At 38.6% G+C, this 16,733-nt stretch overlaps 2 protein-coding genes across 2 annotated transcripts in view; one reads left to right on the forward strand and one right to left on the reverse strand.

Moving 5' to 3' along the window:
- Window positions 1-1,152: 1,152 nt before the first annotated feature.
- On the reverse strand, window positions 1,153-11,786 carry SREK1IP1 (SREK1 interacting protein 1). The gene is made up of 5 exons (XM_085214224.1): window positions 11,625-11,786; window positions 9,444-9,491; window positions 7,664-7,804; window positions 5,689-5,767; window positions 1,153-4,292 (listed from the first exon to the last, which is right to left on the reverse strand). The coding sequence occupies exons 1-5, from the start codon at window positions 11,635-11,637 to the stop codon at window positions 4,103-4,105; spliced, it is 471 nt and encodes a 156-aa protein (XP_085070350.1). The 5' UTR covers window positions 11,638-11,786; the 3' UTR covers window positions 1,153-4,102.
- Window positions 11,787-11,884: 98 nt separating this feature from the next.
- The window catches only part of CWC27 (CWC27 spliceosome associated cyclophilin), a 117,494-nt gene continuing 112,645 nt past the window's right edge, over window positions 11,885-16,733 (forward strand). The window contains exons 1-3 of the mRNA XM_085214222.1: window positions 11,885-12,064; window positions 13,492-13,588; window positions 15,141-15,253. Of these exons, the coding sequence (XP_085070348.1) occupies window positions 12,023-12,064; window positions 13,492-13,588; window positions 15,141-15,253 (252 nt within the window). The 5' untranslated portion in view covers window positions 11,885-12,022. The remainder of the gene's footprint in view (window positions 12,065-13,491; window positions 13,589-15,140; window positions 15,254-16,733) is intronic.

Genomic DNA, 16,733 nt, shown 5'->3' on the forward strand with positions numbered 1-16,733 from the left:
CTGGCTGGGGACAGATGTAAGGAACTCCAGAAGATAAGCGCTGAACATGCAGCTTGGAAGCGCCTGGAACTGATTACTGCGTGAAACAGTAGCAGTGCTTCAGATTCATTACTATACATCTCAGAGGGATGTACAAATATGACTTGCTTTCCTGTTGTCAACTATGGGAACACTGAGAAAATAAGAGTTCAATATGAATTGATTATCTCCGCTGCTTTGGTCTCCTTAAAGAGCAAATCCTGTAAGGTACTCTGTGTCTGAAACTAAACTGCAGTTTTCTGTTGCGATAATTGCCTAGTTGAATTCTGAAATTCTGTAATTTACTGCTGAAAGGAAAAACTTCAATTTAAGAGTTGTGTAATAAGTCTGTATTACTCAGAATTTATTGTTATTTTATTTTTACCTCTTTAACTTGGGTACTTACGGCTAATATCTTTGTTTGTCCCCTAGTTACTCTTCTTTACATACTGCAAAAAACAAAGCAGATCACTAGTAAGAATTCAGAACACAATAAAGCAAGTATTTGATTAACCTGTTGAAAATATTCCAAGAAAAAATCCCAGGAACTATGGAAGTTGACACCACTGATTGCCACCACCTAAAAAAAATGTAAGCATAATAGTGATAATATAATATTTAAATACATTTGGCTGGTAAAAGAGATTATTTGCATTCTAGAGCTTATTGTAAGGAATGTGAAAGTTGTTTACTCTTCATTATTATGTTACTATCACCTGGTATTGCTGTTCAATTCTTGATCTTGCTCCATGTACTGTTTATGTGCATCATTTTTTCTTTCTTATTGAAAACATGCATTATATCCTATAACTGAAGCCTGCTGACAGGGGATGACAGTCCTTGCTGTTACCTTCATCTTCTAAGATCTTTAGTGCTTGTTAAAAAGCAGGCATGCAATCACTATCTTGGGCCTGTGTAAGAGCTACAGTTAAGTCAGGTGCTATCATTTGAACTGTAAAAACTGAAACCAACAACACTTGGCAGAAGGAATGAATGAATTTTAAAATCAAAGACCTTATTTTCTTACCTAAACTTCTCAAATGACACTTTTGTGGAACCAAGTACACATTTTTGTTCTGGCTGTGCCTCATGTGAAAGAATACCATTTGTTACAACACATCAGAGTCACTAAAATTATGGTAAAGCAAAAGGGGAAAACAATATAATATTTATTCTGGTGTCGCCTTTTGAAGATTAGCAAACATTAGCATGACAAAGAATAGTTAATTGCAGCATTTCCTTTGTACCATAGCTTACACCGGAAATCTGAAGCACTTCAATTCTGTGGCAAACAATAGTGGCCTGAATGTACATCTTTGTACATAAAATGTTAATACAGTTTGAAAAGTAGACTAACATACACAACATTCTCTCTGTTAAAGGACTACGTCAATTGAGAGAATAGTGACACGTAAATTGATATAACTATAAAAGTTACACTTCTGTGTAGAGAAACACCTTAGTAAGGGTTGCTCAGTTCTGGAACAGAAAGCTAAGTATTTTGCCTTCAGTTAAGTGAAGCCTTACTGATAGCTCAAGCTTGCAAAAGGAGGAAACAAATGTACAAAATCCCATTCCCCAAAGTTGGCATGCCCACAGAGGACCGTGGGAAAATCATATATTAGCTTTGAAATCCCCTAACTCAAATAACCCAATTTCATTAATTAAAGACGATATAAGGAGAAAAAAATAGTTTTGTCTTAAGAAGCAGTTGAATTAAACATTTCCTTTGGCAACAGTACTGAATTATTATGTAGCATACAGCTCCCTTGTTGCCCTCCACAGAATTACTGATTCAGAGAACTGATCCAGTTATTAAGAATAAACTCCACATGCTCTACAGCAGCACTAAGGCGCCAGTGTGAACAAGGTGGTAGAAACTTTAGATTACTATTTATAAGAGAAATGTTCCTAACATGCTTTTCAATCTTACGCACAGTCATTAGCTAATTAAGGAGGCCAGTTATATTATCCAAGCTCATCCTAGATATCACGGTGTATGAATGAAAAGTTAAGACATTAGATCAAAATCAATAAGAAAAGAGAAGATGCAAGGATTCTTGCCTTTCTCTACTAAGAGATCTAAGTTTACAGATTACTTTTATTTGCTCTTCCCTGGCTTCCATGAGAATTTTGATCTGCAGTGTTTTATAGCACAACATGTACAGTACGAACTCAGTTGTCCAATAATTAGGGTAGTCATCTTGTACCTATAAATTGAAGGAAGAAATTTGCAGGACCATCACAGTAACCATTACAACAGCAATTTTTGTAGTGACATGATGTTCTAAAATACAGTTAATGCCACAGGGAATGCGTACTACTCTGAAGAAATCTTACATGTTGCCCTTAGGTGCAAATTTAGGTACTTTAGGAGGATGAGGCATACCTGAGATAGCATCACAATCTGCTGAACTCAAAAGTATCAGTTTGTCATTAACTCAGTTGTAGATGTCAGCTGATGAAAGTTGATCAAAGGCTCAACATAGGCCGGCAATGACAGCCTGTGGTATCCTGGGATGCATCAAGAGAATTGCAGGACAATGGAGATGATTCTGCCCCTCTACTCTGTTCTCGTGAGACCCCACCTGCTTCCAGCTCCTGGGCCCCCAGTACAAGGACATGGAGCTGTTGTAGATGGTCCAGAGGAGGGCCACCAACTAGGATGATGAGCTCACAGTCATGCCTGTACCATCTTTATATTCTTTCCCTGGCCATGCATTAATGACATCTGCTGGAAAAACAGACTGAGAGAATGGGTGGAAAGGGATATGGAAGTCCTTTGGTCTGATCCCTGCATGAAAACCTTTGTAAGAGACTTCTAAAGGAAGTGACAGAGCAATAAGAATAACCAATTTTATGTTCATAAAATGTTTTATGAACATGTTTTATAAGGGCATGTATTGACAGGATGTGGGGAAGTGGTTTTAAACTGGAAGATGGTAGATTTAGACTAGATATCAGGAAGACATTCTTTATTGTGAGGGTAGTGAGACCCTGGAACAGGTTGCCCAGATAGGCTGTGGATGCTCCCTGCCTGGAAGCATTCAAGGCCAGGCTGGATGGGGCTGTGAGCAACCTGGTCTAGATGGAGGTGACTCTGCCTATAGCAGGGAGCTTGGAACTAGGCAATCTTAAAAGCCCTGTCCAACCCAAACCATTCTATAATTCTAAGACATGAACTGAACACCAGGGTATCCAACCATGAAACTCTGACATGCCTAAAATAACTCCGTCATGGTTTTATAATTTTTGTTATTGGCATTCCACATAGTAATCATGTAGAGCACTCTGAGTTAAAAAGTTAATGCTCCAGTTCTGTGGATTGAGGATATTTCTGGGTACCTGGTTCTCAGAAGAGAACAACTACTTTTCCAGAATACTTTTACTGTTCTGTTTCCATTTTCCATTTAGAGGGAAAGATAAAACTGCTTGTAAGTCACAAGACACACCCTTTCTTTTAATGCTCATCAATGCAGTAGTGTGCTCCCTAGCTCTCCTGCCTTCAGCACGTAAGGCCTTTGGTTTTCGGACACTCTCTCTCTCATTATTAGCCTCAATTCCAATTATATTATCTTGCATTCCAATATCTAATACAGTAAGTTAACTTTCTTCCTCAGATCGCTGCCACTGTTTTGTTTTTAAGCCCATCTTCCTATCCTTTCTGCCCTTTTCCCCTTTCCCCTTTTTCCCAGGGCAAAGTGGCCTGTAAACTGTTGACACTTCCATGACAGCAAAGGGTAATTTTTATTACCTATTTCAACATGATTGATTGATTACCTCCCACAAGATGGAAACATAGATTTATGGAATAAATTAAAAGCAGCAAGCTCATTTAAATTTCCAAATTTGATTTAACCATTCCAACATGAAGCATATGAAGTCCGAATATTTTGACACAGAGATCTTCCACTAGAGTTTCCAAATGGTCCATTTAATAATTTGAAGCACTGATATTTGCAAGTAGATTTCCTCAAAAATATATATATCAATATAAACATAATGGCAAAGCACAAACAGGCAAGATTTGAAAGGAAAATCATCCTATTCTCTGCAGAAATGACAGCAAAAATAGGCCAGCAATTTAGTCACTACTGGAACTGTCTGAACTATCTGAAGATGAACTCTTTTCCTTTCGTCTCTTCTTCTTTTCCTTTTTATGATGTTTGCCTTTCTTAGATTTATTCTTCTTTTCCTTTTTCCTTTCCTTTTTATGTGATTTTTGTTTTTTTGACTTTGGTCCAGCCTCTTCAGCAGCACTTGATGAGGAAGATCTAGTAAAAATACATATTCATGGACAATAAAAAAATAATTTTATTATTTTAGTATTTATATAATGCTGAAATCAAATTGTTGAAGAATTTATACAGCAGCATCCTCTGGAAAGCTCATACAATCTCAATCTGTAAATTCAGTTGAGTAACAATGTTTCTAATTAGACTACCATGCTAGAAAAGCAGTATGTTTATAATGCAGATTAATTAAGAACAGAATAGGTATGTCTTGTGTTTTTCAACCTTTAGTAAGAAAAAAGTCTAAGCATACTGACCTCACAAAAATTGAGCTAAAGTCTGACAGTAAAATAGCTTTCAGCTTTTAAAGTATCAAATGAGGATTTGTCTGAACATGTATTTCACATACGCAAAAATTTATGAGAAACAAGTAGGGCAAATCTGGATGTTCTTGAAGCTGTTATTATTTGTCTCTAATCAGCAGTGATGAAGGAAATTACTACATGCATAGGATATTTAAGCTGAGAATAATAATCCTCATGATTGTCCTCAAGAGGACTGTTCTGTCCTACCGTATTCACAATAGATTGCAGGTAAAGACTACCTATTAGCAGATTAACTCTTCTGTCCTCTTTTTAAGTGTAGGTTAACAACTATGCTGTGTAAGTAAGGAAGAGGGAAAAATGCCAATACAATCAGTGTTCAGTCCTGTTCCTTTACTTTATTTCTGACGAACATCTTATTATGGCCCTCACATATACACATTCCCTAGCTCTCAGTACAGTTCCTAGGAGGATATCTCATCAACAATAGTAATGATGGACCAGAATCTTCTAAAGATCAGTCAGCAGGTCAAAACTTAGATTCACAATAAATTTGGACATTACAACCTTTTCTTTGAAACAAGAGCAAGTCTTTTTTAGGCTTCTACAGCAACAGAAACATTAAAAGTCAACACATGCTAAATAAAAGTGCAAAAGTTTTCCTTTTCATAGTAATGCTACTCAGAAAGGGTACTTGTATACATGCACACACATAACCACTCAGGGAAGCTTAGGGTCTTCTGAACTCCACAGTGTTTTCTCCATATAAGCTCAGCTGAGGACCACCCCCAAAATCCTCTTGACTTCTTATTCCCCTTTCCCTACCACATCTTGCCTGCTGTTGGGTAGTCAGAGGGAACACTGCCTTCTCAGACCTGCAAAACTTCTATGTCATGCTGGTTTTCAAGACCTCCATGGCCCTAACTTCACAGCATATGGCTTTATCATTACTCAATGGACAAATAAAGCTTCACTGGAAGATAGTAAGCTTTTTCCAATTAAAATAATATACATAAAACCAATTGGATTCAAAGAAACGTTTTCTGAAATCAACCCAAAAACCAGAGTACTTCTGAATTTGTTTTGCAATTAAAATAAGCATGTGATAGAGTTACCTTTTCCTTGGTCTCTTTAGTTTCGTTTTTTCTTTACTTTTTCTTTTTTGTTTCTTTTTTTCTTCCTCCTCATTTAAATCTGTGGACCAAAAAAAAATTTTAATTTACAACACACTTGCAACAATACCTGAACTAAGAAGAGCATTAAAAGAATGGCTTCAATAGCATTGTAAAGTTACTATAAAATTATTTTTCCTTTCTCCAGACCCCAGACTAATATGTATTAATTTCAGAAATACTTTGCAGAATAGCAGAACTCAATATACATGTAATTTATCTGAAGATCAGGAATGAGGAAGTCCAGTAAAATGTAGCATAGTTTTGCTTCTACATTTAAAAGATTTGCACAAGTCTGAAACCAGGGCACATAACTAAAACATTAAAAAAAAAAAGAAAAGGAATAGTTTACTTGCAGCAGTTTCACATAGCCTTATTTCACACTTCAACTAAGATAAATTTGAGTTAACCATGAAGGTAGCATCTACAAAAATTAGTAGAAAAGTCATTCTTAACTTGATCTTTCCCTGTTTTCCCTATGAGTTGCTTAAAAAACTAAATGTAGGACAGAAATATTGAATTAAGAGATAGCTGGAAAGAGAAATTAAAACCCTGGTCCTACCAAAATGAAGAATCAGGTAACAAGTACTTATTTCAGGCAATGCAGAAAAGAGTAAACAGTGACAAAAAGAACTGTCATGCATTTTCAGTCCACCATGCTGAAGACTGAGACCTTGTATCTCACTGGATGAAATTTATGGCCTTGGTCTTTTCTAAATAACCTTATCAACTACTTTTCAATTTTCTGAAATGCGAATCAGATAGATGCATATTACAGTATCATCTAAAGCACAGGCTACATATAGGAAAATGCTGGTTCTAGAACTTATCCTTAAAACAGATAGCTGAGATGGGGCAAAATCAGGATAGTTGACCTAAACTGGCCCAATGTCTGACAAGGCATATTCCATACCATTTGGCATGTGAATCTATAAAACTGGGGAGAGCTGTCTGGGGAGGGAGAGGGGGGGCACAGCTGCCTCTTGGGGATATGCTGACCACCAGCCATTGGGTGGTGAACAATTGTGTTGTGCATCACTTCTTTTGTAAATATGTAATAGATAGATAGATAATCATTAGTAGTACTTCTCTTCCTTTTCTGTCTTAGTAAATAGTTTTTATATGAACTTAGATGTTCTACTTCCATCCTCTCCTCCCCCTCAATTCTCTCTCTCTTCCATTGGAAGGGAGATTTGAGGGGCCTGAGCAAACAGCTCACTGGTGGTGCTTAGCTGTATGTCAGGCTGAACCACAAAACTGGTCATATACCTTGGAGTGAATTTTGACAATTTAACACAGTAGAACAACCTTCCCATCTTTTTTAGGGGAACAGCCTTTTCAGAGTCCAAATTCAAATGAATCCACATAACTCTTAAGTAACTAGCACATCTATTTTCCCTCTGATTGCACATGATTCTCAAGTTTTACAAATAGAGATAAGTATTTCTCCAAGTATTAATGTTGAAATTCAACTGGCCAGCTGTTTCAGATAAATTATTATATAGAAATTTGAAAAAAACTCAACTGCCATATTTGTCATTGGTTTTAAGAGTTGCTGTTGATTTTAGGATATTTAAAGTACACATAATCACAGAATCAACTCAGAATATCAATTTCATTTTCTTCATAGTAGCTGCTTATTAATAGTTTTATAGTCTTTTGCAATAAGACCTTTCTGAGATGTTCTAAACATGTAAATTATTAATTTCCAATGAAAGGAATCAATAAAAAAAATGCATGAATGTATCAAATATCTTACATCTGAACATTTGACGTAAAAGATGTACTGTTTACAGTGGAGACGATTCCTATTTATAGAAAAGAATGAAATGACAGGTCCAGCACATCAGAAGACCACTGTCCAACTTACTACTAAAATAAATAGCTAACTGAATTTTTTTTAGAAGATCTAACTTACTTTTTTTTTCACGCAGGGCTTGCAGTCTCTGTAACTCTTCTTCCTCGCTGTCTTCACTGCTTGTGCTGCTAACATCTAAAACAATATCTCTTTGAGGATCCACTCGAAGAAAGTTTCGGCATTCAAATGTCAAATGACCAGCTAAAGAAAACAAAAATTTAGATGCACATTAAAAACTAGCAAATATTATCAAAAGCTAACAGTATTATTCCATTTTAATAAGAGAAAGAAATCTAGGATAGGCTGCAATCAATGAATAAAGTAGGAAAACAAACTGCAAATTTCTCCTTGAGAAGCTGTGCAATGGTATTCTAATGGTGCATATTTTTGTTAGTGTAAAGATTTTCTATTTCTTTAATAGTCTCATATCCTGTCAGAAGAAACTATTTAAAATAACAATTTAAAAGCATGAAGTGAAATATTTGGAAAACTATAGCAAGTTCTTCTGTATACTGCTTTTTCCATCTCTCTTTAGTGAAATAGAAGAATTATTTCCTTATGAAATATAAATTATTTTTAATATTAGTACATAATACTGACCATACTAACACAGTATTTTTAGTTTTCTAAGTTAGATTGTTATAATCATTACCATGAGTTAGACACCTTGAAGCTGAATATTTCCATTGGAATAATAACAAAAAATAAAACAAATTGAAGATATGGTTTGTGAAAGAATTCAAGTAGCAATAGAAACAAACTCAGCTTCTCCCTATTAAAGACCCTACATCTTGAATACAGAACTTTTCAGAAAAAAACATAGGCTGTGCAATTTAACCACAAGTTTCCTTCTCTTCGAGAAAACTTCTGACACTGCATCTACAAATAAACCACTGAATCTATGCTGATATCCCTGTTTCTCTGAAAGACTGGCTACATAAGGCAATTCATTGATAAAATTTGTTGGAAGCAAAGTCTGCAGTGAAAGAACAAAGCTTTTTTCCTTCATCCTACATAAAAATATAGCTTAAATCACTGTGTTAAAAGTTCACTGCAGTTCACTATGGAGCAGTGTCCACTTCCCTACTGTTCTAAAAATGTGACCGAGTGATTAATAAACTAATATTTTCACTAGAACACATCTATATTCATCAGGAAGACAGTCACAGATGTACTTTCCCTAACACATAATAATGAAAACATAATGAAAAACTTGTTCCGTAAATCAGCATTTAGCTCTTGCAAGTAACAGCAGCAACAGGCAGCTTGTGATGAAAGGGCCTGGGCCTGCACAGCATCAGACCCTGATAGGGCCTTCAGGAGGAGGGCAGGCTTTCATAACTCAAAGCACATCTTACAAAGGAGGATACTTTCTTGGTGTAGAAGATCATGCAGATTTTTTTTATTTTTTTTTCAAAACACACTGGACATATCTTGAGCAGAAAGCCTGCTTAAGCTTGCAGTGACATTCAAAAGGAACACAAATGCTTACCTCATAAGTACAATAGACGTCAAAGACAGTGCTTGAAATTCAAGGTTTCTCAAGCAATTGCACAGCAAATTTAGTACATATGAATACAACAGCATACAGGTGGTTTTTTTTGTTTGTTTGTTTGTTTTTGCTAAGAAACTCAGGTCTTCAAAAATATTTAAGGATATATGAAGAAAGTCTTTTACAATGAGAGCGGTGAGGGACTAGAACAGCAACAAGGGTGGAGATCCTTTTTTTTTTTCCTTTTTTTCTCCCCCAAAAGTAGTCCTATCATCATAAATTGAAGAAAACAAACAAACAAACAAACAAAAATACTGCACTGCCATATTGCTTACTATATAGACTTACGGTAGCCACATTTCTTGCATCCTGCTCTGATGTTATCCTTATTTGCACCTGAAACAGAAAACTTCATCAATCACTTGCTACTAAATTTAAGTTCCTTTTAAATCTGGCTTGGTAACACCAGTAGACAGACCAGAGTGATCACTCTTCTGAATTTCGGCAAAGCTGCTTTCTATGCCTACTTGTGCCCCCAGTAAGTAGATCAGCAAGATCTAACTCAGAAGACAAAATGTGGAGACCTGTTGTCCACCAAAGGATCAGTGCTATTTTTAAGTCAGCTGAATCAATTCATAATTCTAAGCAAAACAGCATTTCCAAAATCAAAGAGTGTCTTTCTATCCAGTATGAAAAATACAGAAAATTAAACAGTTGTATACACAGTTTTCTGTACAACTAGTTCCTTTATTTAAATAGTTAACCTAACGTAAGAAGAAAACTATGAAATTAGGGAACCAGAAAGGCGGTACATCAGCTTCATGAGTTTAAATTTTGATTTACTGACAAAAGTATCATCTTCAGCAAATCCTACTAAAAGAAACAGAGGAGCCTTGAAATCCCATGGTTTTCTGTAGATCCCAAACCTCAGCGTTACTTATCTTCTTAGTGGTTTATAAACTCTGCAGTCTTTATGCGCCTATTTCATAAGCATCTATCTTCAAGCCATGAGAAAATCATGAGAAAAAAGGGGACAGGCAACATAAAAACAAAACAAACAACAAAAAAAAATGTAAAGGAAAGAGTAAAAAAATATATATAATATCTACCTTGCAATGCCGTATCACAGAAATACTCAAAATAACATCTGCTGATTCAGTTCACATCTGGACTCATAAGCAAGATTTCATCTTTCATCACTCTGAAATACTCAATAAACTCCATCTCTATCAGTGTAATCATTGCAGTACAGAAAGACTCAGTGCTCATGCAAAGGAAGCGAGCACACACTATAGAATCTACTGCATGTGTAAACGCAGTTTGTCAGGCTTTCCAATAATCACCCAATACTTGATAAGAAAGGCATTGTAAACACTATGCTAAGTTTGGTAACACTGATCAGAAAAATAACTCCAGTTTTAATGGACTACCTATACAGGTGCAACTTGTGAGATGTAGATTTCTGTAAAGACAACACACAGTTTTTAAGAGAAACCGCAGAGAAATGAGCACCAATTAAGACACAAAAAGTGTGTGACTGAAAAATATGGAAAAAAATGTATAAAAGAAACCTTTACATAGCAGCAATATCAGGAATCCCAGCTGAGAATGGAATTTGCCTGCTGATAGTGTCTGAAAAAGTTAATGGCTCTCTATCTACCTAGACAGTTTTACTCGATCTTGATTATCGTCCCCACACCCATCAAATTCTTGAGATGATAATAAATTATTATTGTTTGAGATTTAAATAATGGTGCTAAAAGCAGGGTTTTAGAATAGATTAAGTTTCAGGCAACTAAAAGCAAACAAGTAAAGGTTTCTTTCTTTTCACCCACCTCCTTTCCTTTCCAACTGCCAGTTCTCCAGAAAAATAACAACTGAGCAGAAAACATCACTAAGGGCCTCACTCATTTAGTGGACAACAATATTGCAAAAGAGGTTTTGCACATCTTTGAAAACAAACGTAAGACCTCTTCCTTCAGAAACTATTCCCTAAGATGGGAGTGAGAGCAGCTTTATTAAGGAATTGTTTTTGCTAGGTTTTTTTGTTCTTGTTTGACTCAATTTTCTCCAGCCAAACACTCCTCACACCTCAGGATCACACAGGCTGAATACCTGGTGGGTAACACGACCATTGCTGTCCGTGCTCACTGCACCACGGCTCTTAAAGCCTTTATTTAAACAACCTAGATGCGGACAGGCGTTAATCTGGGGCATAAGGAGGAAAAACCATGCGGAACGATGCCATTCTCGGGACCTCTCAGAAAGGCAGCGACCACCTGCAGACGGCAGGAGCCAGCCTCGCGCACCCACAAGACTGCAGGCGAGGGCCGCATACCGAGGGCAGAAAGGCAGCAGCAGCCCACAGCCCTCAGCTGCTGGCACGGGCATGGCGGCGGCTCTTCAGCTCAGCAGCCTGGCAAACGCACCGCCAGCCGCTCCTCGGGCCCCGCCTCCCCACGAACGGTGCCGCCGACCCCATCGCTCCCATCCCAGCACGCCGCCCGCAGCCTCGGGGCTCTTCCTCACCCGGCAGAGCCATTGCGAGCAGCGTCCTCCACGCAGCCCGGCCCGGAAACGCCGCGGCACCTCTCCCCACCGGAAGGCTTTGTCCGGAGCACAATCGGGCCGTGCCATTCGCGGGAAGGACGGGGGACCTCAGTACCGGGCCGGGGAGGCGAGAGGGGACCGGAGGTCTCCAGAAAAGCTTTCAGATCCTTCCGAAAAGAATTCACTCAGTGATTCGCGTGGAGACCCTGATCAACGGACTGCTCCGGAGGGCAGTCACACCCTCCCCCCGCCCCACTGTGCTGTGTAGAGGCGTCCAAGATGGCGACGGGCTGCGAGCAGTAGCGCGGATAGGGCGGAAGTGTTGTTGCGCGTCGGTCCGGGGCGGTGTGGGTCCGCCACGACGCCCCTTCCTCAGCATGAGCAACATTTACATCCAGGAGCCCCCCACCAACGGCAAGGTGAGGCTCCCTGCAGGCAGCCGGCGCCGTGCCCGCTGTGCCGCGCGGCGTTGCGCGCGCTGCCCTCGGAGGAGCTGCGAGGGAGGGGAGGGCGGGAGCTGCGGCCGCTTGTTATGTTTACCGCTTTGTTGTGAATGGCCTTGTCTTCAGTGGTGTCACTTGTAATAGACTGTGCCACTGGAGATTTAAGACATATTCTTTTTCTGTGTTGTCTCGTTGTGGAAGTATTAAAGAGTGTTTAATATTCTATTCTCTGTTAGTGTGTTATCAGCCTTGAAATTTTTTCATTCGAATTGCTTCAGAACTATATCTTAACTGCTGACAAAGCTACACTGGGATATCATAGAATCACAGAAAGGTTTGGATTGGAAAAGACCTCAGAGGTCACCCAGTTCCAATCTCCAGCCATGGGTAGGGCTGCCCCCCACTAGCTCAGCTGCTCAGTGCCCCATCAACCTGGCCTTGACACCTCCAGGGATGGAGCACCACAGCTTCTATGGGCAGTGCCTCTGAGTAAAGAATTTTCCCCTCACATCCAGCCTAAATCTGCTCTCTTTCAATTTAAAACAATCTACCCTTGTCCTGTTATCGACTATTCACGTAAAAAGTTGGGTTTCCTTCTTGTTTATACCCTTACTTCAAGTACTGGAAGGCTGCAGTGAGGTCTCCCAGAAGTCTTCTCTTCTCCAGCCAAAACAAGCTGAGCTCCTTTGACCTTTCTTCATAGGAGAGATGCTGCAGCTCTCTGATCATTTTCATGGCCCTCCTCTGGACCTGCTCCAACAACTCCACATCTTTCTCTTGTTGGGGGCCCCAGGTCTGGACACAGTACTCCAAGTGGGGCCTCATGAGGGCAGAACAGAGGGGTACCATCCCCTCTTTCCATGCTGGCTGCTCTTCTGTTGGCACAGCCCAGAATACAGTTGGACTTAGAGCCTGCAAGTGCACACTGCTGGCTCATGTCATCCAGCTTTTCATCCATCAGAACCCCTAAATCCTTTGTAGAAAGGCTGCTTTCAAGGAGTTCTTCTCCCAGTCTGTATGTTTATCTGGGAATGTCCCAACTCACATGAGCACCTTGCACTTGGCCTAGTTGATCCTCACATGGGCCCACTTTTCAAGCCTGTCCAGGTCCCTCTGAACGACATCCTTTCCTTCTTTCATATCAACTACACAACTCATCTTGGTGTCATCAGCAAACTTGCTGAAGGTGCACTCATGTTCACTGTCTATGTCAACGATAAATGTGTTAATTAGATTGTACCACTGAGGGACAGTACTCATCACCAGCCTTAACTGCTTAGTACTTATCTAGTACTGTTGTTAATGTTATGAATTTAAGAGTATCTTTTAATTCAGTAGTAATACTTGTTTATTATTGTCTAAGTTGCAATAAAACTAATGGTGTATTTATAAAAATTTTATAGGTTTTGCTGAGAACTACAGCAGGAGATATTGATATAGAATTGTGGTCTAAAGAAGCACCAAAAGCATGTCGAAATTTCATCCAGCTTTGTATGGAAGGTAAGGACAAAATGGGGTAGGATTTGTTAGAATTATTTCATGTGTAATATTGGTATTTCAGTGACAGTTTTGGAAAAGGTAAGTCATAAGTAAGTTTTAATATGTTAACTAATTATTTATATTACCTGCTACCCAGATCAAGAATGTTTTTCAAGGTCATTAAGGAACTCAGTGGAAGGGAAAAGAACAACAATTTTTAGGTGGTTTTCTTGTATGTACTAGTTGGTGTCAGATGTTTAGGAAGGCTTATTTTCAGGAAGTCTCTACAAAGTATAGCAGCTTTAATGAACATAGGAAATGTCAGTGATGCCATGCTTGGACATCCTCTGCTAAGTTCATTCCTGCTTCACTGTCATTACTCCCTGTTCATTTCTTCTGAGTGCTTTTAATGTTTCACTTGATGTGGTGTTTTGTTGACTAGAACGCCTTTCGCTGAAATAACAGGTACCAGAATGAGAAGTTCCACATTGGGACAACTATACAAAAAATGTGCAAAGGACCCTCTCAATTTATGCTTCCTAGCTCCTACTCATATACCATTAATAAGATTTGGTAAGCTTTTAGCTCTCTGTTAAGGAAAAATAGCAGTGTGGGATTTGTGTATCCCAGACATGTATAAGGTCTACTCTGTGCTCTTACTGATAATGTGAAGAAGTGGATTTTCAAAAATTTTTTTTGTAATGTTAAGTCACCTTCTCAGCCCTGGGAATTACCTTAAGTTATCCTCGGTTTTAAAAAACTCTGCATATTTTCTTTCTGAATTTGCATGGATACTCTGTTGGATCCTATGCTTTGTATTGTATGCTTTAGTATTTCTCTAGTGAGTATTGTATAATATAACTATCCTTGAACATACAGAGCTATGCTGCAATGCAGTCAGATCCTGCTTTGTCTTAGAGCATAATGCAGATTAAAAAAAGGAGAAACTAAAGTAAATATATGTCGAGTGAATTTTTCGTACTTATATTATATTTCTTACAGTGTCATAATGCTTATCTGAAGTATATGTGTGTATGTGTGCGCGTATGTAGAGAACAGTAGCAAAATAACCTGGGGAGCAAGACAGTACAGTGTAGGTGAAAGGGATTACACCTGTGTTCTGTGCCATTGAGTGGAAGTGATAACCATTTGGTGTATGGATATAAATAACTATTTGAGGTACTATTTGAGGCTGGGACAGAGTGTAGTAGATTTAACTCTCCTTTTAAAGTGATATGTATTGGTACTATCATCAGTAGTCCTGAAAATAAAATTACTCATTAATACAATTTTGTCAGTGGTATGCAGTACCTTCTGTGGTAGAAACTTAAGACTCCCCTTTTTTTTTTTTTTTTTTCCATACATATCATTAGTAATGCTTTGTAGATGAGGTAACGTACAGTCACACTGAGCTAGTCAATAGATGATCAGGCAGCTTTGTGGAAATGGCAGAATGCTGTTGTAGATTTTGTTTTATAGAACTCCAGTAACTGATACGTCTGCATAATCTCTTTGGAAGTGTGATCTTCAGATAACTTAAGTGTACTTAATATATTTTCTCTTTCTTTTTTAGAGTATTACAATAATACAATATTTCACAGAGTAGTGCCGGGTTTTATAGTGCAGGGAGGTGATCCCACTGGTACCGGTTCAGGTGGAGATTCAATCTATGGAGCTCCCTTCAAGGTACGTAGCTGTGTATCTTGTGCATATTGATGTTTGGTTAGTCTCTGTCAGTTGTCCTTCCTACTGTGTTAGGTTGTGAGTAAACAAATTTTGTAGAAGGAATGCAGTTTATTCGTAAGGAATGTTAAAGTTTATTCATATTCTGAATTTGCACATTTTTGAATGTGCATTTTAGAATTGAGCATTCTTAAAACTGTCTGTTCTAATTCTGTGATAAGTGTATAATCCTATTAACATTCACTTCAACAAAATAAAAATCGGAGAGAAAATTGTTCAGAGCAAGCATTTATGTGTTTTAACTTCATAAAGTTCAACAAGACTAAGTGCAGGGTCCTGCTCATAGGTTGAAGCAATACTAAGCACAAGTACAAGCTGGCAGAAAATGGTTTGAGAGCACCTGTGAGAAGAACTTAGGGTGCTGGTTGATGAGAAACTTATCATGAGCCCACAGTGGGAAATGAAAGAAAGCCAACTGTATCTTGGGCTACATCGAAAGATGGACGTGGTTGTTCTCTGCTCTGTCCACATGTGGCCCCTTCTGAACTACTTCATCCAGACCTAGGGCCCCCAGCACAAGAAAGAATATAGAGCTGTTGAAGCAGGTCCAGAGGAGACCACAAAGGTGATCAGAGGAGAGGAGCACATCTGTAAAGAATGGTTAAGGGTGTTGGGCTTGTTCAGCTTGGAGAAGAGAGGAATCTGCAGAGGCAATACAGAGACCTTCCAGTACCTAAAGGAGACCTACAGCAAAGCTTAAGAAAGATTCTTTGTCTGAGAGTGAAAGAAAAAGGGAATGTTTTGTACAGTAGATTTAGATTAGACATTAAAAAGAAATTCTTAACTCAGAAAGTGGTGAGGCAATGGAACAGATGGCCTGGAAAAGCTGTGGATGCATCATCCCTATTGAGTCCTTAAGGCTTGGATGGGGCTTTGGATAACCCAGTCTAGTGAGAGGTAACCCTGCCCATGAGGGGGATTGGAACTGGGTGATATATAAGGTCCCAAAGCATTCTATGGACCTTTGTGGAAAACTGAGGAGCAAAAATGAGAGTTGTTTATGTACATTTTACCTGGATTGGCAAAGGTCTTTGAATGTATATGTAGTCACTAGTGTTATTGATTATTGGCACATCACATCTCTTGATCAGGATCTTCAGATCGTAAGTGAAATTTCACGTGCACAGAAGCTGTGCTCTAGTTCTGGTTGAGTATTTCAGATAGGGTAAACATCTTTAGCTGGTGACTGAAGCTGCGTGACCTTTCTGGGCCTTCAGTCCACCTGCTGCAGTTGTAATGCAAATCCTGCATGTAATGCATATCTGCAGTTTGTGGGAGAGATTGCTACCTGAGCAGACTTCAAAACAAATACTTCTAATAGTGTAGTAACGACATTTCTTCAATGTAGTATTTTTGTTAGGTGTTAAAGCACTTAGACGTTTTATACTACTGTGTTTTACTCATACTGTGTATTATTCATCAC

Source organism: Meleagris gallopavo, chromosome Z, assembly GCF_905368555.1.
Source record: "Meleagris gallopavo chromosome Z, MGAL_WU_HG_1.1, whole genome shotgun sequence".
NCBI classification, from domain to species: domain Eukaryota; kingdom Metazoa; phylum Chordata; class Aves; order Galliformes; family Phasianidae; genus Meleagris; species Meleagris gallopavo.